Genomic DNA, 20,666 nt, shown 5'->3' on the forward strand with positions numbered 1-20,666 from the left:
GTAGCGCTTTTGCCTTGCATTTGGCTGACCCAAGATGTAAGTACATTCAATCCCTGCATTCCACATGGTCCCCCGAGCCTGCCAGGAATGATTTCTGAGTGTAGAGCCAGGAGTAATCCCTGAGCACTGTCGGGTATGACCCCTCCCCCAATTATTTGATTATTTGCAATCCTTGAATGATTGATTCTTCTGCATAGATGCCACCCCCACATGCCATCATCATTCTCTAGATAACTATACTACCCTACCTGGATACCATAGTATTGTTGGTAAGACTTTTATTGATGTAAAAAATTATCCACATATAAACAAAAGTAGAAAATTGTTCCGATGTGTTTATACGTCCAGGGGTTTAGAGACCACACTCAATATTGCTTAAGGTCTGTTCCTGCCTCTCTGATGAAGTGCAACTTCTGATTGTATATGAGCACCATATGTGGTACTAGGAATTGAGCAATTTGGGCCCAAAACAAGGTCAGTGCCTTACCTCTTATATTGAAGTCCTAGATATGTACTTATTATATTCTTTTTTTATTATATTATAATATATTAAGTATCTTCTAATTATAAGAATTATGTTCTCTGTATTTACTCCCTATGTTTTCATCTGCCACAACAGTATCAATTTTTTTAAAAAAATCTTTATGCCTTCTTTTTAAATCTTCAGCTATTGATTGTTAACCTTAAGTGTCTATTATGCACCATTAGAATAAACTTATTTTCAAAACCTAAAAACTCATTTCTTATCTGGGTTCCTCTTTGATACAGAGATTTAAATATCTACTAATTCAAATCTCCATTTGAATGTCATCTTATATCTTATTATTATTTAATAAGGATAAAATAATATTATTTTTCTCCACAATCTATTTTCAAGTATGCCTCATCTCAATTGACAACTTGTACATTCTACATGTTGATGAAGCAACATATAGTAAAATGCAATGTCCATTTTCTTTTTCGTGTTTTTGGGGGGTGGGCACACTAGGTGATGCTCAGGGGATACTCCTGGCTATGTGCCCAGAAATCATTCCTGGCTCGGGGGACATATGGTAGTGCAGGGATTGAACCCAGGTTCATCCTGGGTCATCCTAGTGCAAGGCAAATGCTCTTACCTTTGTGCTATAGTGCCGGCCCACATTGCCCATCTTCTATCTCTTGGAGTGTTTTTATTTTATTGGTATAATACGGATTTAAAACATTTCTGCTAGCAGCATAAGTAGTTGATACAAACATCATTCCTCACCTAAATAACTACAGTGCTTTTCTAAATGCTCCTCCTACATATGCTTCAAGTTTCCTGGAAGTTATTCTTTACAGAGCACTGAAAATGGCCTTCTCAACATTAAAATTAAGTCCTGTCACTTCTGTGCTCAAAAGCTTCCCATACCTTTCCATTGCATTTGGAGAAAATAATGTAATCTCTTCACCACAGCACACACTTCCTAGTTGATCTGATTGCCCTCAGCTAATCTTTTCCACCTCACCTTATGCCATACCATTCCCCTTTTTCTCAGTTTATTTCAAGCCCAGTGACTTGAGGTTTTAAACACATCAACATTTTTCCTGCTTCAAGCATTTGTGAATGCTGTTGCTTCCACTTTGCATGCACATCACGCACTGCTACGCACAGCAGATTCCCTTCCTTGAACTTCAAGACTCAGTTTTCAAGACAATTTTCCAAACATGTCTCATTGCTATAAATGGAATCATTAATATGTAATTGTATCCTCTTCACCACCTATGTCTCTCCTAAAAAATTGCACATTTTCTGAAAGTTGTGTCTGCATTTTTCTGTTTGAATTTGTCTACTCAAAACTTTAGTGATTTGTTAGATAAAAGATTAGTATAAGATTTTAAAAAATATAGATGAAAAATACTGCTAAAAGAAATATATCACGACTTAGTTTTTGTTTGTTTTGTTTTTACATAGCAATGCATTTTGCCAATGTAGAAGACAGACTGAAGTTCTAAATTATGAATGTTTTAATACTATTACAAAATTAAAAGTCTCTGTTTTTTTATCATAGAAAATATAAACTAGAAAGTTGTTCTACTAATAAGATGTGATGGTAATGTTATGCAGTTAAGTATAGTGTAAGTAATGAGGACAATTCTAAGAATCGTGTTCCTTATTTGTTGTCTGTTGATTACTTTTCAATTGGACAGCAGTTTTTTTTGCATCTCAAAATAAAAATAAATAACATTTTGGATTTTGCTTCAAAGTAAACACCTTTTCATGACTATTAGATTTCAATAAGTGGATCTGTGGGTATACTGTATACATTAGGTTCATATATTAAATGAATATCCATGTTTTTACAACTTTCCCCAAATCAGTTAAATGCTTCTTCCAAAACTGTGAGGCAGCGACAAAGTCAAAAACAAGTTTGAAAAATCATCTTATCTTCACAGATGTGTGTTCAAAATTCAGAACTACTCCTTATCATGTCAGAAAAATGGAAAATGGAATATAGTTCCAAGAAATACACAGTTGTAATCAACTTCACTGAGAGTCTTGCTTTAAGAGTTTTCTCTTTCTCTTTAGCTGGTTCTTTTGTCCTGCAATTGAATTGAATTTGCTCCTCGCTCCATTCCTTCCAGACAGCTTCTCATTTGAAGGCTCTGAAGATGTATTACACTAATATATCGTCAGAATGACAATGCTATAATGATGCATGGGCATAATACATCTCCAGTGCCTCAACATGTCCAGAAACAATACAGCTGGCACTGGATTAAACTCAAAACTAATGCAAAAGGAAACATTAAAAAAATACTGCCTTACAGGGAAAGAACAAAATAAAAGATGCCTATAAAAAAATCTATTTTAGTAAACTCCATAATCCTGTCTACTAAAAGGCAAGTTTTTAAGACTTTATTATGCATTGTTATTAATTTGTAAAAAATAAGCAAGAATATTTGTGTAAGTTAGAAAAATTAGAGTGAAACTGTTTTGTTGAATAAAAATACAGAAGAAAATGCAATAACTTTTAAAGAAAATATCTCAAAGTTTACAGATAAAGTTTAAATGTACCATGTATGTTAAATTGTCAAAAGTTTAAAGGGCTAAATTATTTTGTAGAATATTTTTAACATTAGAAAGTTTATAAGTAATAGAAACAGTAATCACAATTTTATAACAAAATTAATTATTTGTGATTTCTTGGTTATCAGAGCTTTTTATAACTGTTAGTTTGGTATTGTTTAGGTAGTAATCACAGTTTAGTCTGATATTTGTGCTTCTTTGTTATGAAAACAATCCTTACAAATCCATAGCTGTGTGAAAAACTTCTTTTATACTTTATTTTGATAGATTTTTTTCTAAAATAGATAATACATCTGAAAACATAAAATATTTATGTTTTTTCTATAACACTTTCTCTTACTCTCCTCTGATCAGCCATTTTTTATTAAAATCTAAATAACTTACTTTAGTTCTAGAAGTTTTACTGTAGTTGCTCAGTGATCAATTCTCTTTGGCTTTCTACATAAGAAAAATACAGAAAAACTTCTTGCTAGTTTAGAAATACAATTCAATTGCATTATCTGAATTTTATAATATAAAATAATATAGATCACCATCACAATTTATTAACTGTAGTCAAACAACATTTATAAAAATATTAGCTATAAAAGTTTTATTTGGTGTGGAGGTTTCCAAATCTGACTCTTGGCCAATCAGATCATTGTTTCAGTGCAAGGGACTGAGAATGCAATTCTATACTGGTCCTGTGGTGCCAAAAATACTTAGTTCATGCCAGCAATTATGGGGACCCTCAGGACAACACCTGGCAATGTTTAGGAGACAAAGGAAGTGATACCTAGGAGCTACATGGTGCCAGCAGTCCAACATAGGTAAGGTGTATGCTAGCCATACACCCTAACAGTTACACTATCTCTGATTCCTATCAAATACAGTCTATAATAGCAGCTAATAAACCAGAAATTCTAATTTTACTCAAGTTTTTCTCTGTTTTTTATTTGTAATATATCCTTTAGTTAACAACACTTGTGTATCCATATTATATTAGTACTAATAGTATAATATTAATATTAATATAACATAATTATTAAATATATTATTAATTATTATTAATTATTAATTATTAATGATCATTAAATTGAATTAATTTTTCAAATGAAGATATTTACACAAAGAGTTTAATAGATTTTCTATGTTATACATAATATCAAATAAGGTTTTAAAGTGATTAGTGTACAAAGGAAAGCATCCTCCTTCTGTTGGAATTTTTCAAAGGTTGTGTAATTAAACAAGCATCAGAAGCTCAATAACAAGAGAGCAAGAATTTATTAATTTCAAGGTAATTGGGGAAAATATAAGTTACTTGTATCACTGGGAAGAACCTAAGAAAAGTGAATAATATACCCTCCTGATTTCAAGGCCATCCTAAGTAACCATAGATAACTAAATCAGAGAAGGTACTGGAAAGAAGAAGGAGAATAGAAGTCACAGATTAATCAGCAAAAGTATTTTACTTCTTTGATGAAAAGATGAGGATTTTGGTCTTCAAGGAGTCACTCCTACTGGAGCACATTTACAATATATTTTTTTTTTTTTTACAAAAGGCAGTCTTTGCCCAGACTTTTAGTGTCCCTTCTATGAAATTAACAGCTTGGGAAATTTATGAAAAAGTGTAGTGTCTATAAAACAACTGTATGCTGACTATTATGTCAAAATTCAGTCCACTTAGGGACATTGGAAGAATAATTATTTTCCCTACTAACCCAGGTTTTTAGGAAAATCAAGTTCCATAAGAAAAACTAAAATGCTTTGAAGTACTGGACAAATTCTGGGTTTATTTTATTTTGGTTTGTTTTATAACAGGAAACACTTTCCTTGACAATTATTGATTACTTTAATATTGATTCATCATATCACCAGGTCCATTGTTTAGTCTTATATATGTCTTTCAATACTGAAAATATCTTGCTTCTTTCATTCAAATCGCAGAATTAGCAAATTGGGGAGGGGATTCTGGGCTACACCTGGTGTCATTTAATGGTTACTACTGGCTCTATGCTCAGAAATGACTCCTGGAAAGCTCGGGGGACCATATGGGATGCCAGGAATCAAACCCGGGCTAGTTGCATGCAAGGCAAACTACTCGCTGTGAACTCTCTACTCCCAGAATTAGTAATTTTAATTACAAACAATTCTACATATCTCAACACTAGCAAAATAGACCCTAAAGGGTCTGTATAACCTAAAAACGAAAATGAAAACATAAAGAGAACTCTAAAAAATATGCAAATTTAACTGCATACATAAATTGTTGGCATGCAATCTTACGGTAGTTTAACTTGTATGCATATGTAGATTAATTAATTACATAATTATTCATTATGTAAAACCCTTATAGAAATTCAAAACATCCCTGAATAGAATATAACTCTACAGAGGAACTAGAATCATGGATTGTAAGCTGAGAATCTGATATCATTGAAATGTCATCAGCATAAATTACTTATTTCACTGATTTTTTTTTCCTTCTTAACATCAAAGAGCCAAGTGCAGTGTCAGGTATGCAAATTTGAAAGGTTGAATTAGTGTTTGGATGACAGACTGTCACCCCAAAAGGAAGCAAATGTCCAGCATTCCAAATGCACAAAAATGCAATGGCAATGAAATCAAGCTACTAAGTTAATGTGATCCTGCAATTACTTGAACTACTTTCAGAATGATTTCAAAGCCAAATTTAAACAGTGCATGAATTCTAACATGCTAATTCTCAATTTTCTCTATTTTAGGTAATCTCACTGTTTTAAGATTATATCTAACAATTTAAAAATGCATATAAAATGTTCATATACAATACATTTGTTTGTTGTTTGTTTTTGGGGGAGGGTCACACCCGGTGGTGCTCAGGGGCTACTCCTGGCTCTGTGCTCAGAAGTCGTTCCTAGCAGGCTCGGGGGACCTTGTGAAATGCCAGGAATCGAACCGGGGTTCGTCCATGCTTGGCAGCATATAAAGAAAATGCCCTCTACGGGATGGACCGCGGTTCGATCCCCCAGCGTCCCATATGGTACCCCTAGCCAGGAGCGATTTCTGAGCACATATATTATTTTTTGGGCACCTCACAGTAACAGAAAAAGCAGCTACTGTCAACATGTAAAGTTGTGAATGTGTGCAACAGCACAAAAATAATGCTTTATCTACATTAGATATAGCACATAACATTTGTAGGGCACATGAACTTTATGTGCTGACACATCCAAATATTTGATTATTTACTTTTTAAATCAAAACATCTCTTATTTGTTTGTTTTGGGGAGTTACACCCAGTGGTTAGCAGGTCTCACTCCTGGAAGGCTCAGGGAAAACTTGAGTTGGCTGTGTGCAAAACACATGGCCTGTACTAGATTTCTCGGACCTCAAAAAGGGAAATATCTCTTATTTAATTACTTCAAAGTACTTAAAATGCCTTTGATTATATATTAGTTATGCCATATATTAATTTATTTTGTTATTGTTTCAGGGGCTGTATGCACTTGTGATGTCAGAGATAACACCTGGCAGGCTAATGTTGTGTCAAGGATCCCATAAAGACATCAAGAATATTTTATTGTTGTGCCACTTTCCTGGGCTACCCTAATATAGTGTTTATTGAAAGAAGAGTCACACTAATTTTGAGAAAGTATGAGAAATGCTGGTTTATTTGTCAACGTTTCCAAACTTAATCCACATTTCTCAAATATGCCTTTGACTTTTTAATGATATTTGGATATTAGATAACTTATTTTATTAAAATGAACATTTTATATCATTCAAACTATATTCCAGAAGAAAAACACTAACTTGAAAGTTATCAGCAATCTGTTGGTCACAGAAGCAAGATGTGAAAACAGTCTAAACTTCCATCCTTGAATAAACTAAAAAAGAAAACGTTGTAGATGGATGGATATATGCGTGTTGATATATAAACCTTATGTAAAAGTTTAGCTACCATAATTCAATAAGTAAAGCACTATATGTTAATTTCGAAACGTTTATCTAACTAAATAGCTCTTAGCAATAAAAATAAGAAAAGTCAGGGAACTGGAGAAGTAGTACAGCAGGCAGTGATTTCATCTTACAAGATGCAGACCCAAGTATATCCCCAGCACCTTATATGCTCCTAAATCAGAAGTGATTTTTGAGTATAAATGAGGACTCAGTTCTGAACATCATTATTTGTGGCCTAAAGTCAAAATTAAAATTTAGAATATTATTCACACTTATCACAAAATAAAAGCTTCAATGAATCATGAATCTAAATTAATAGATGTGCCAGTAAAATACAGTTCTTTATAAGGTCACTTTTATGTGTAATTTTTTAAAAAATAGTTGAGGGGCCAGAGTGGTGGTACTAGAGGTAAGGAAGGCATTTATTTGTCTTGCAAGCGCGAGCCTAGGATGGACTGCAGTTCTATCTTTCGGCATCCCATATGATCCCCCCAAGCCAGGAGTGATTTCTGAGTGCATAGCCGCCAGGAGTAATCCCTGAGCATCAAATGGCTGTGCTCCCCCCAAAAAAATTAAAAAAATAGTTGACAGAAAAGGATAAAAGATATGTGATTACCGGGGAATGGATGGTGATTAAATTAGAGGGAGATAGTAAGCAACTACAAACTTACATTTATAAAATAGACATTATTACACATATGCACACATATGCACTCATATGTTAAAAGAAAATATAAACTGTCTCATCACAAAGAAATATTTCTACTTCCTTTCTTTTTAACTTCATGTATGCTTATGGATGCTAACTCTTAACTATTTTAATAAATAAATTATAATATATGGAAGGAAGATATTGTACAAAATTATTAACAATGATATATGCCAATCATAAATTAATAAATTGGAGGAAAAAAGGAAAAAAATTAATAAATTGGAGGAAAAAAGGAAAAAAAAATACAGAAAAATAAATACACTTATAGGCAAAAAAAATTGTCTCTAATATTTTTATATTATAAGACTAGATAGGGGCCGGAGCAATAGCACAGCAATAAAGCATTTGCCTTGCACAGGGCTAACACAGGATGGACTGCAGTTCGAATCCCAGAATCCCTTATGATGCCCTGAGGCTGCCTGGAGTGACTTCTGAGTGCAGAACCAGGAGTAATCACTGAGCACCAGGTGTGACACCCCCCCCCAAAAAAAGGCTGGTGTGGTGGTGCAAGCAGTAGGGCATTTGCTTTGCATGTGCTAACCTAGGATGGACCGCAATTGGATCCCCGGGTGTCCCATATTGTCCCCCCAAGGCAGGAGCAATTTCTGAGTGCATAGCCAGGAGTAATCCCTGAGTGTCACCAGGTATGGACCAAAATCAAAAATAATAGAATAGATAGACTTTGACTACCCTTTTGCAGATAGTAGAAGACTTTTTTGTTCAATTCCTAATCACAGAGTGTAGAGAATGATGAAAATCCAAAAAGGACAAATTGGAGATGTATTTTAAACACAAATAATGAATGACAAGAAAGAGACATTATACTCTGTGCAATCTTCCCACCAATGGTGAAGGGTAGGGGTACTTTTTGTGACTGAAATCCAAGTACAAACATGATTGTAATCATTGTACTTAAATAAAGATATTATTAAAAAAATAAATTTGATGGACAAAAAATAGAAAAAATACATTAATAAAAATTCCATTCACAATTGTGCCACAGAAAATTAAGTACATTCAATCAACTTTTAATTAAAAAAGTGAAAGACCTATACAAAGAAATTTATAAAACACTATTTAAAGAAATAAAAAAAAAAGAACACAGAAGGAAATGGATACATATACCCTGCTTATGGATTTAACACCATTAAAATGGCAATACTTCAAAATGGTATAAATACCTGAAACTATAAAGTACATAAAGAAAAATGTAGGCTGAACACTCGAAGACTTCTAGACTAGAGGCATCATCTAGAAGGCAACACCACTGTCCAAGCAAGAGTAAGCAAAGCTAAAAAATATAGAACTACATTAATCTTCAAAAGCTTCCCCACTTCAAAGGAAATGATGAGTAGGATACAAAGCTTACTCACTGAATGGGAAAAACTATACACCCAATGCCTTTCTGATAAGTAGCTAATATCTAAGATATACAAAGTACTGACTTAAGTAAAAAATTCTAAACTCATCTAAAAATGGGGAAAAGAAATGAACAGTCATTTCCTCAAAGAAAAATACAGATGGCCAAATGACACATAAAAATGCTCCACATCATTAATCATCAGGGAGATGCAAATCAAGACAACAATAAGGAATCAACTCACACCACAGAAACTGATACTCATCACAAAGAACAAGAATAGCCAGTAGTGGTGTGGATGCATAGAGAATGGAACTCTTATTCAATGTTGGTGGAATACCAACGAGTCCAGCCTTTTGGAAAACAATATTGACATTTCTCAAAAACCTGAAATTTGTGCACCCATATGATCCATCAATACCACTACTAGGGATATACACTAAAAACACACACACAAAAAAACTACACAAAAATTCTCTCTGCATTATGTTCAGCTCAGCACTATTTACAATAGCCAAAATCTGGAAACAACCCAGGTCACCCACAAAAAAACAAGTGCTAAAGAAACAGAGGTATATCTACACAATGGAATATTATATGCAGTCATTAGGAAAAATGAAGTTATAAATTTTTTTCTTTTTATTTTGGGGTCGTTGGGTTACACTCGGTAGCACTCAGGGGTTACTTTTGGCTCTGTGCTCAAAAATTGCTCCTTGCAAGCATGGGTGATCATATGGGATGCCAGGGATTGAACCCAGGTCCATCCTGTATTGGCTGCTTGCAAGGCAAATACCTTACTTCTGTGCTATCTCTCCAGCCCTAAAATTTGTTTATACATGAATAGATATGGAAATCATTTATGCTTTGTGAAATGAGTCTAAAAGATAGAGATAGACATAGAATAATATCTTATTTGTGGTTATAAGAAAATAAAAACAATATGGTAATAAAATAATATGGTAATACTATCCAGAGAACATAGAAAGTCAGTAGAACAATAGCAAGATTGCCACAAAGAATAGTGATAGCAGTGAGAATAAAGAGTCTACTATGACAATGATAGTTAAAACTGATCACTCTGGATAGAACTGGGTGCTGAATGGGATGAAAATGACATGAATGACACCCCTTCATCAATAATGCAAACCACACTGTAAAAAGAGAGAGAGATGAAGAGTAATAGAGTGAGAAGAGAAATGCCTTCCCTAGTGACAGCTAGGTGTGGGTGTGGAAGTATATTGTGAACATTGATGGCAGGGAAGGTTGCACTGCTGAACAGTGGTGTAGATTCTATGAGAAAACCCAACTATAAAAAATGTTGTAAAGGACACATAAAAAGTAGATAAACATAGATGATAGGATATTAAGTAAAATAAAAATTTCAGTGGTCACACATAGGCAATACCAATTTCATATATTCTATTAAAGAAATGCAAAATTCATTAATTCTAGTGGCTGTTAAATGTAACAGATTGGCTAGGATAGGAATTTATGGTTTTATAATGGTGTGGCATCTAGTATTTGTTTGTACTTAGGAAATGGTTCCATATATATATGTATACATATATACATGTGTGTATCATTCTATATCTATATTAGATTCACAGATCACCACATATGAAAAATATATAGAGTCATATTCTTTCATTGCAATGATGTTTATGCTCTAGTATCATATAGATCTTATATATTATATAACCATCATGAAATTATGTAAAATTACATTGAGTCTCTATATTAACTTCAAAACTTACTTCAAAGTAAAGATGGGGAAAATAGAATCCATTTATGACAATTTATTTTAACCTTCTGAATGCCATGTTCATTAACAATGGCAAGAAGGATATCTGCATCACAATCTAGTTTTAGTCTTCTATGTAGCAAATATGTACAATTATTTCCTAATGTCACTTAGCTTAGAGAAGGTAATCAATAAATACTAATTGAAACATGTTAACTAACATTGAATTGTTGAATTCTGCTCTGTAAATTAATTTTATGAAGTCATCTTGTAACGGTAACAAAACATGATTATAAAGGGTAAATGTGTGATTATATTAAGTATGGAGTAGAGAAATGCTTTCAAAATTTCTAAAAGAAATGCTTTTGTTCTATCATAGTATCTTCTTTCAAATGGTTTTCAAATTCATGTTACTTTTTCATTTTTGATAAATCCATGTGGAATACAAAGATAGAGAAAACATCTTTACTTAGCAATTACAATTTTTTAATTAAAAATCAATTTTATGTATATAGAGGCCTTTACAGCAGTGCTTAAAGACTTGGAAGCCTCTCCCAGTAATGTTTCCTTTTTCCCAATAATATTTTTGATCTTCTGACATAAGCTTCATGAATCAGTGACTGGGTCCTAGAAATGTTAAGTAAGGTTCATAGTGCTCAGGAGTCATTAGGGTCACACCTCGAGATTCTGACTCATTCAAGAAGGGTCAGATCAAATTAAAGCAAATAATTTGCTCCATAATTTTGATTTATTTACTCATCTCTCAAAAATTTTTATGTAGTTTCTGCTCAGCCCTGTGATACATCATGGGGCACAATGTAAAGACACTATTTTCATGGGTCTCTTGTCCCATGAAAGCATTTAGTCAATGACTATAATTCAATGAATTAGTTTCAATGAATTAGTTTCATAAGCGATGTTACAGGAACTCTACCAAAACAAAAAGAAAAATTACCAATTTTCCTAAGATAGAAAGTCTCACAGAAAATCAAACATGAGAAGGGGCTTCTTCATTATAGAAGAAATATCCCTGATAGAGTAAATAATTTGTGTAAAGGTAGAGAAATTGAAATTTCACCTCAACTAAATAGATGCATAATTGTGCCTCCACATTTAAGTTTTTTTTCTCTCTCTCTCTTTTTTTTTTTTCAAATGCCCTACAATTGGATTAATACCTTACATTGTCACTACATTTATCACCATGACACTGTCTTTTGTGTTTCTTGAAAGAGTATGTCTCTGGTTTTACTCTTAAAGCTCTGAAAAATTGCTTGTAGTTTCCTTTATAAATGTTCAATAAGTGTGCTTATACAAAAGTGATATGTCAAGTGACTGGTTTCTGAAAAGATATGAGATCATTTATGTGGACAGGATGTTGCCAGTAGAAGTGAAAAAGTTACTGATACAGGCCAAAAGAAAAAAGGATGTTAATGGAAGAAGGAAGGGCCCAACAAATAGGAAGGGAAAAATCCAGGATTTAACAAGAGAAACTAGATTTATTGATAATCTTCACCTCAAATTATCTTAAATTCCTCTCTTAATCCCATATAAATTTACAATTACAAAATTGCTAATTTTGGCAATACAGATTAGACAATCAATGTCTGAGAAATCTATCAGGATTTGTGATCAGAATATCACTTCAGGTCAGAGTAATATCTTTATCAACTAGTAAACACTAGCAGGGATTGAGAATACATCTAGAGATTATGTTATATTATATAAAAAATAGAAATGACAATTAGACCAATTAAAATGAGTGGAAACTTGAAAATAATTTCAAAATGCCTCAATAGTTACCCATGAACTTTAAGATTACATTTCTATTTTAACTATTTCTATAGATTTTTGTTTTATAACTAGATCTATATTTGCTAATGATCTATGTTTAAGAATGCTTTATCTTTATATTTAAAATTGGGGCCAGAAAAGCTAAAAAGTAATGGAGCATTGCAAAAGTAAGATACACTTTAGTTGGTTGGACAGTCAAAGTCAATATCACAAGTGGAGAAGACAGAGATCCTATACCTTTAGATAGAGTGTAGTAAAACAGCCCTTAGGATGGGCTTGGATGGTGGAGGCCTTTGTCCTTAGGCCCTGGCCACATGGCTCCATCCTCCATTAACCGGCAGGCCTTATGTGACTCCACCCTGGATTTAGGTGTATCTACCTGCAAGACCTGCCCATTCCTGGGAAGGCCTTATGTGACTCCACCCTGGATTTAGGTGTATCTACCTGAAAGACCCACCCATTCCTGGGTGGGATCTTGGGAAGGTTAGATAAGGCCTTAGACCCAAAGAATTAGGGTCTTTTGTCAGCATGGAGGTTGAAGGAGACATGGATGAAAGAAGTTAAGATGCAGGGCTAGCTAAGAATGGCAAATGCTTAAATAGGATTATGATATAGGCCACACAAGTGATGGCAAGGGCCAATAAAGATGTTATCTCTCATGAAGCCTGTCTGAGTGAGTCTGATTCCCACCGAGACCACCTGAAGATGATGACCTGCCGGTTAATGGGGGATGGAGCCATGTGGCCAGGGCCTAAGGACAAAGGCCTCCACCATCCACGCCCATCCTAAGGGCTCTTTTACTACAATAGAGTTCTCTGAAAAGATTATCCCTTTCTTCATTTGTTTCAGAAAATAACTAAAATCATAACTGGAAGAAATATGAGTCAAACAACAAATGTGTAAAAAGGTGAAAATATTGTAAAGAAATATAGACAATAGTCTACATAATTACACTTGGATTTAGTTCTAGAAGGAAAATGTTTGTAAAGGACATATATATTTTGATATAGTTGAATTGCTTATTTTTCTGTCATAAATTTAAAAAAACAGAGAGAAAATTGTATAACATGTGTTTCTCACAAATTCTATCATTCTATCAATCTATCATCTATCTATAAATGATAAAAAATAATTTGGTAGATATATATCATATAATAAAAATCTATCATGCATATCTATCCATTTGCATAGATATATTTAATTTGAGATAATCTTAGCAATGATATATAAATATGGGACAAAAGCATACAGATTGTTTTACATTAATTTGTATTACTTTCTCAATAATTAAAATTAAATGTGAAAATGAATACCAATACTAGTGCTTACAATTAAAAATATTAGTATAAGTAAACTCTAAGGGAGCTCAAATCCAAAAATTTACCTGGAAATATTTTTCAGGGAAAGTACATTGAGTTGTTTGAGCCAGTAGAATGGCAGTTCAAATTGGTTCAAATCCTATTTGGCCTGTAATTGAAGTCACCAAAACTATTTTCACTGTTAAATTTTCAGATTCAAGAGAAACTCTGTGTAGCTATCACTCTGTTGTCAGAAATTTTCAATTGATTATTAAAGTTACAATAGACATGAATGAATCAATAAGCATTCATAGTCAAGGGCATTGGAAAAAATAACATAATAAAACATGTCAATCTAATTTTTTTTGTTTTTTGGGCCACACCCAGCAGTGCTCAGGGGTTACTCCTGGCTGTCTGCTCAGAAATAGCTCCTGGCAGGCATGGGGAACCACATGGGACATAGGGATTTGAACCAACCACCTTAGGTCCTGGATCGGCTGCTTGCAAGGCAAACTCAGCTGTGCTATCTCTCTGGGCCCCATGTCAATCTAATACTAAAAGTAAATAAACATTTAAAGTTTGGGGAGAGGAGATGGTATTATTTTGATATTTGGACCATAACTTGTGGCATTCAGAGGATACTTTCAGAATTGTGCTCAGGGTTCCCTCCTTATTGTATTCCAGGGACAATATGAAGCCAGGAATAGATCTAAGGTCTCTTTCTTGTAAAGCATGCACTACAGTTTGTTAAATTATTTTTCTGGATTCCATATCTGATTTTGACAATAAAGATTGCTCACATGACACCACTGTTTGGAAACATCTTTTTTCTTAATATAGCAAAATTACAGAATATAAAAACCATTGATATTTCTTGGGTCTATTATAAACTGATTACTGATTATAATTTTGCCCCTTAGTTGGAAAAAAAAAAGAGAATCCAAAGGGTAGTAAAACAGTTGCAATGCATGTGCCCTACTAGTGTATAACCCTGGTACCCCATATAGTCACCCAATATTTCCAGGAATTACCTTGAGTACAAAGCAAGGAATAAACCCTGATCAAAACAAGCTTTGGCCCCAAAATAAGCAAACAAAAAAAGCTAATTAATTTATTAGACATATTATTTATAATAGAATGTCCACAGAGATATGTATTTGAATATAACATTAACAAACTATCATTTGAATTTATTAGAAGCATTTATAAAAAACATTTATAAAAAACACCTTTCTTGTTTAAGTAGTCATCTGATAATATTATGTATGCACTTTTTACAAATTCCCTAGTATGACATGATCAGAAAGACAAAACTAAGAAAAATATCTATTAAAAATTTATAAACCCAATCTGTTTACTTTACACTTTATGATATAAATTACTATGATTCCAATAAACAAGAGTTATTTATTTAAACTAAATATACAAGTTTTTAAAAAGAACAGGCAATGAAAGAGAGACTGAAGTCTGAAATTATTGATCTTAAATTATGTGCGATCGAAATTTAAGTTTTGTTCTTTCAAGTTATATTTCCATATTATATGCAAATATCCATGAGAACATGATTATTAATTGTCACATATTTGCATATTACTTAAAACTTGAAGGTATTCTTTGTTGGGGGTATGGAATGGGAGACAGGCTTTACAGCAGTGTTCAGGTTTCAAGGGCCACTGCCTTGCTACTTGCTGACCTGGGTGGATGGTTCATTGCTTCTGCTCAATGATGTGGATGGGAGATCATCATGGCTTCTACTAAAATGTGGTCTGGGCCATTTGGTAAGATGATCTAATTTGGACCCTTAGTATGAGATGTATGTGGTCCTGATACACAGGAAAATCTTTAGCATATCAGCTATATTTTGTAAAGCATATTTCTTATTTTTTTAATTTTCCAGTAACAGGAATTAGCTATGAATTATCTTTATTTTTAAATAGGAAACTAGCTCAGTTTAAGCAATTGGCAAGATTGTTAAATGAAGAATTTCTTATTCTATACACATGAAGAAAGACATTGAAATAAAAATTTATGCATTTAAGTGTTAGTTCTGGATTTGTCTCATTTAATAATTTTAAAGAGTCATGTCACTAATTTAATGATCACACACTAGTTTTACAATTCTGAAGCTACTCTGGAGAGAGGTGTTAGTAGTCAAAAGAACACTCAGTCTTCAGAAACTTTATAAAGGGTATAATGCATATTCTATAAATATATAATACTGTAATATTGATTTTTCTCTCACAATAATAGTGATCTAAGTATTTGATATAGGTCTCATTACAGCTGCTGAATAAATGAGGAAATGAAAAACACTTAAAGATAAGTGATATTAAAAGCATTGGCAGATAAAATAGATATTTCAATTATAATCTTTCTATACCTACATAAAATATGTTGGTTTCTTTAAAAGTACTTTTATCACAATAGAATTGTAAGAACTATGCCCAACATAATGTATAAAATAAAAGAAACCAAATTTCATTTATCATAAATATGGCATGGTTCTATTTCTTAAAAGCATTACTCTTCTTTTCATGACATTCTCAAAATCCATAATGCTATATACCTTAATTTTATCTACTTATATTACCTTGCACAAGTTAAACTCTTGGGTCTTTAGATCCCTCGTCATTTAAAATTTAATTCTAACTGCTAAATCCTTGATTCTAAACTGTGGTTTGAAATTAGACCCAAAAGCCTCATAATTTGTATAATTTTATTCTATCCGTGATTACCTTCTCAGTTTTTGCTGGCCTATTAACATGTGAATGCCAATTGCATAAAGCTTTACACATTTAAATTAAGATATTTTTTTCATGATATTTACATTTGAGACTTTTGTCTATTGATTTGTGATTATCCAGTACACTAAAATGAAAATAACCTTGACTGGGAATCAAGAGACCTAGGTTTCATTCTGGGCAATGACAAGAAAATAAAGTACTCATTTAAGTTTTCTAAACTACAATAAGTACAGAGTAAGCATACAAAAATGTGGCCCACCTACCTCATAAAAAAAAGATGTGAAAATAAACTTGATTTCTGAACCAGTGATATTAAGGGAAATTATTGAAAAGCATGAACAACAATAATACATTTATTCTTTACCTGATGGGGAGATGTGCCGCCAAGAAATGGAAGGCTCTGGCTTCCCAGTGGCCAAACAAGTAAGGGTAACATTGGTTCCTTCATTGATGGTCATATCATGGGAGATGTCATATATCTTCGGAGGAACTGAAATGGCCAGACATACAATGGTTAGCAAAACACATATTCATATATATATATGAATATATATATATTCTATTGAACTATATATTATTAAATTCATGATATCATGCAATAGACTGAAGAGTTGAGATATATTTTGATTCTGTTATATTCTATGTTAATAACTAATCAACAACTTGTGTTTATCAGCTAACTTATTTATTATAAATTTTCTACTATTAACTAAATGAATATTTAATAACAAAAGTCTATATTTTAAGTTAATATTTTATTGCAAATATTTGGTAGTCAGTAAACTAGAATATAATCTCTTTATCCCATGTATCTTCACTTAAAGTATGATTTTCCAGTAGATATACTAAATAAAAATAGAAATCTGACTGTAACTTAAGACAGAATAACAGTTATGGCTATAAGCTGACTTTAAGAAGTTAGTGTAGTCAGATAAGGATAGGATTGATGGTAAGATTGCTAGGTTGCAATGCTATTGGGGTTTCAGTTTATTTGTAAAATAGTTTGGTTGAACTTAGCATTTAAGTTATAAGAAAGCCATCAGGAGAGATGAAGTCATAAAATTTATACATGGGAGGACATGGAAACTTATACTGAGTGATATAAGTCAGAGGGAGAGAGATGAAACAGAATAGTCTCACTCATCTATGAAATTTAAGAAAAACAAAAGACATTATTATAATAATACCCAGAGACAATAGAGATGAAGTTTGGAAGGACCAGCCCATGATATGAAGCTTACCACAGAGTGGTGAGTGCAGTTATAACTATACTAACAACTATCATGACAATGGTAGTGAATAAGAGAAATAGAATGCCTGTCTTGAATACAGAAAGAGGGTGAGATGAAGATGGGGGCATTGGTTGTGGGAAGGTTGCACTGGTGAATGGGGGTTGTTCTTTTTATGATTGAAACCCAACTAAAAACATGTTTGTGATCATGGTGCTTAAATAAAGGTATTATTAAAAATAAAAGAAAAATTCTAAGGGTTATAAAAGTTCTTTTTAATAACTCAATATGACTTTTCCTGTCAGTACTGTCTGGTGCCATTGGCTATAATGATCATTGAAACATTTCTTGGAATCTTTATTATAATTCTCAGAGTAAAGAGAAGATATTATGCATATTACTAATATATAAAATTATGGAATCACTCTAAGAGGTGTTGATGGAATACACTGTAGAATTTTGGTTAGAAATAATATACTAATAATGTGGGCAGAGAGATAGAACAGTGGTAAGATGTTTACCTTGTACTCAGCCGATCTATGACATACCCAAGTTCGATCCCTGGCATCCCATATAGTCCCCTGAACATGCCAGGCATTATTTGAGTGTGTAGCCAAAAGTAACCCCAGAGCACCATTGGGTGTGGCCCCAAAACCCCCAAAATAGAAATAATCTGCTAATTAACTTCTAGTATTAAATATTAATATTGATATTGATATTTTATTAATAATATTTATATTATCTAAAATTATATATAATATATATTCTCAAATGCCAGCTGTGGACCTGAATCCTAGGTCCTGGCTAGTTGTATTCTCTAGAACAAGTTACTTAATCTATCATAGACTAGTTTTTTCATATTAAAACAATACAATAATAATACAAATTACATGTAATAACTGTGAGAGTTAAAATAATTTATGATAGATTAGATGACTTAGAAAAGCTCCTGGAATTAAATGTTATTATTAATAAAAGATGTGCTAATTACACATATGACATTTAAATTTAATTTCAGTATTGTCTTTTTATCATGCCTTATATTGCTTTCAAAACTTTATCATCAATATATATGACTTCTCTAAAGTCATATATAATTCACTATAATATATATAATTCATATATAAGTCACTAATTCACTATATAAAAATTATAGCATGCTGAAATTCCAAATAAATAAAAGTTAAATGGCAAAAAGTAATAATGATTACTAAACAAAATTACACTTTTTGATATAATTCTGTTACCTGTCCTACTATTATTCTTATACAAGAGAGATACAACTGCTATGTTAAAAAGTATAATACTAGTCATGTCTGAAATTTGAATATATTTTGTATATCTAATGGATCAACATCTTTTGTACAAGAAAATCTAGCATTTTTTTAAATATAAGAAATTTCATTTTATGTAATTCTAGGTAAGTAATATGTGTTGTGTATGTAAATATTTTGGGGGATTACTATGTTGCTCACCCTAATCTGATTAGGTGATTGTGCCCTACCCTAGGGTGTGACCTGGCATTCTGCCCCCACCCTAGGGTAGGACCTGATTCTGCTTCCACCATTGGTTGGTATCTGATCCCACCATTGGGTGGGACCTGACTCTGGACTATAAGAGCAAGGGTCTGTGGAAGGCGAGGGGCTTTTGCTGGCTGGAACTGAATCGGAGTCTTTGGACTTCAGTTTTGTCCATCCAAATAAAGCAAATATTTCCACGAGCCTGATTGTCTGCGAGCTGTTTACCCGCCGTTTCACCTCAGAACCGTGGGCTAGACAGGGTGGCAGACACGTGCTACGAGCTGGAAGAAAAGGGCCTCATTCTCCATCCCTCCATCAGTCAACCTCTTCAGGGGCTGTCCTGCTACATAATGACGCCCGGACAGGGACCTGAACCCTGGACCCTCAGAACTGTAAGTGAAATATTTCATTGGAAATTTCCTATGCTGACCATCAAATGGTTTCTGTGGTTAGTCATGTGGATTTTACCACCCTTAGTCTTACGCATTGGTGCTCTAGTATACAAGTGGATCATTCCATTTTGTTTAAAACTAATTGGTTTTGATCTAAGGACAATCACTGCAGTTGGATGGTTGTGGTCTATATTTCAAATGAAAAGTGTAGTGTCTCTAGCCATCATAGTTTGTGGAATTTCTGTGTTGACTAACGTTATTATTATGAGCATAGTTATTTGCTGTTATTTCTATTTAGGAAATAGAAAGTGTAGAAATGGTGAGGCTAAAACCAGTATAGATAATAATGAAATTTATCTGACGAAAACTCAGACCAAGGTGCAGGCTGACGAATCCAGCCCCACCATCAACAATATAGAAATTTTTGCTGGAAGAAAAACAACTCAGAATGTTAAGCCTGATTCTAGTGAATTGCTTGACAGTAGTGACTCAGATAATGATCTACCTCCAGTGCTAACTCCACGAAGTATGCCTCCTTCTAGTCACAAAATTGAATCGCAGAGCAGAGCAGATTCAAAAAATGAACCACATGCTCAGTCTCAGAGCTCTATTCAGAGTAATTTTGCTAATCAGGCTTTATCCCCTATAGACGGGGTAAATGTTTCTAACTATGTACCCTATCAGATGGAAGAATTAGATCGGTTTAAAAGATCATGTAAAGAAAATGGGCCAAAATCGCCATACAGTGTGGAGTTATTAAGACTTTGGAGTCATAACTCATCTTGGACTTTGTATGATTTTAAAAGAATCGCTGAAATATGCCTGTCATCTAAACAGCGAACTGAATGGGAAATGTACTATTCAGAAGGCGTAAAAGCTAAATTATATAGTCCGGATGGTATGAAAAAG

The 20,666-nt window shown here is 33.1% G+C and overlaps 1 protein-coding gene across 1 annotated transcript in view; it reads right to left on the minus strand.

Annotated features, from left to right (window-relative positions):
* NEGR1 (neuronal growth regulator 1) overlaps nucleotides 1-20,666 on the minus strand; it is a 919,240-nt gene that overhangs the window by 390,211 nt on the left and 508,363 nt on the right. The window contains exon 3 of the mRNA XM_049772064.1: nucleotides 16,981-17,106. Within this exon, the coding sequence (XP_049628021.1) occupies nucleotides 16,981-17,106 (126 nt within the window). The remainder of the gene's footprint in view (nucleotides 1-16,980; nucleotides 17,107-20,666) is intronic.

This window comes from Suncus etruscus, chromosome 4 (assembly GCF_024139225.1).
Source record: "Suncus etruscus isolate mSunEtr1 chromosome 4, mSunEtr1.pri.cur, whole genome shotgun sequence".
In the NCBI taxonomy this organism is placed as follows: Eukaryota; Metazoa; Chordata; class Mammalia; order Eulipotyphla; family Soricidae; genus Suncus; species Suncus etruscus.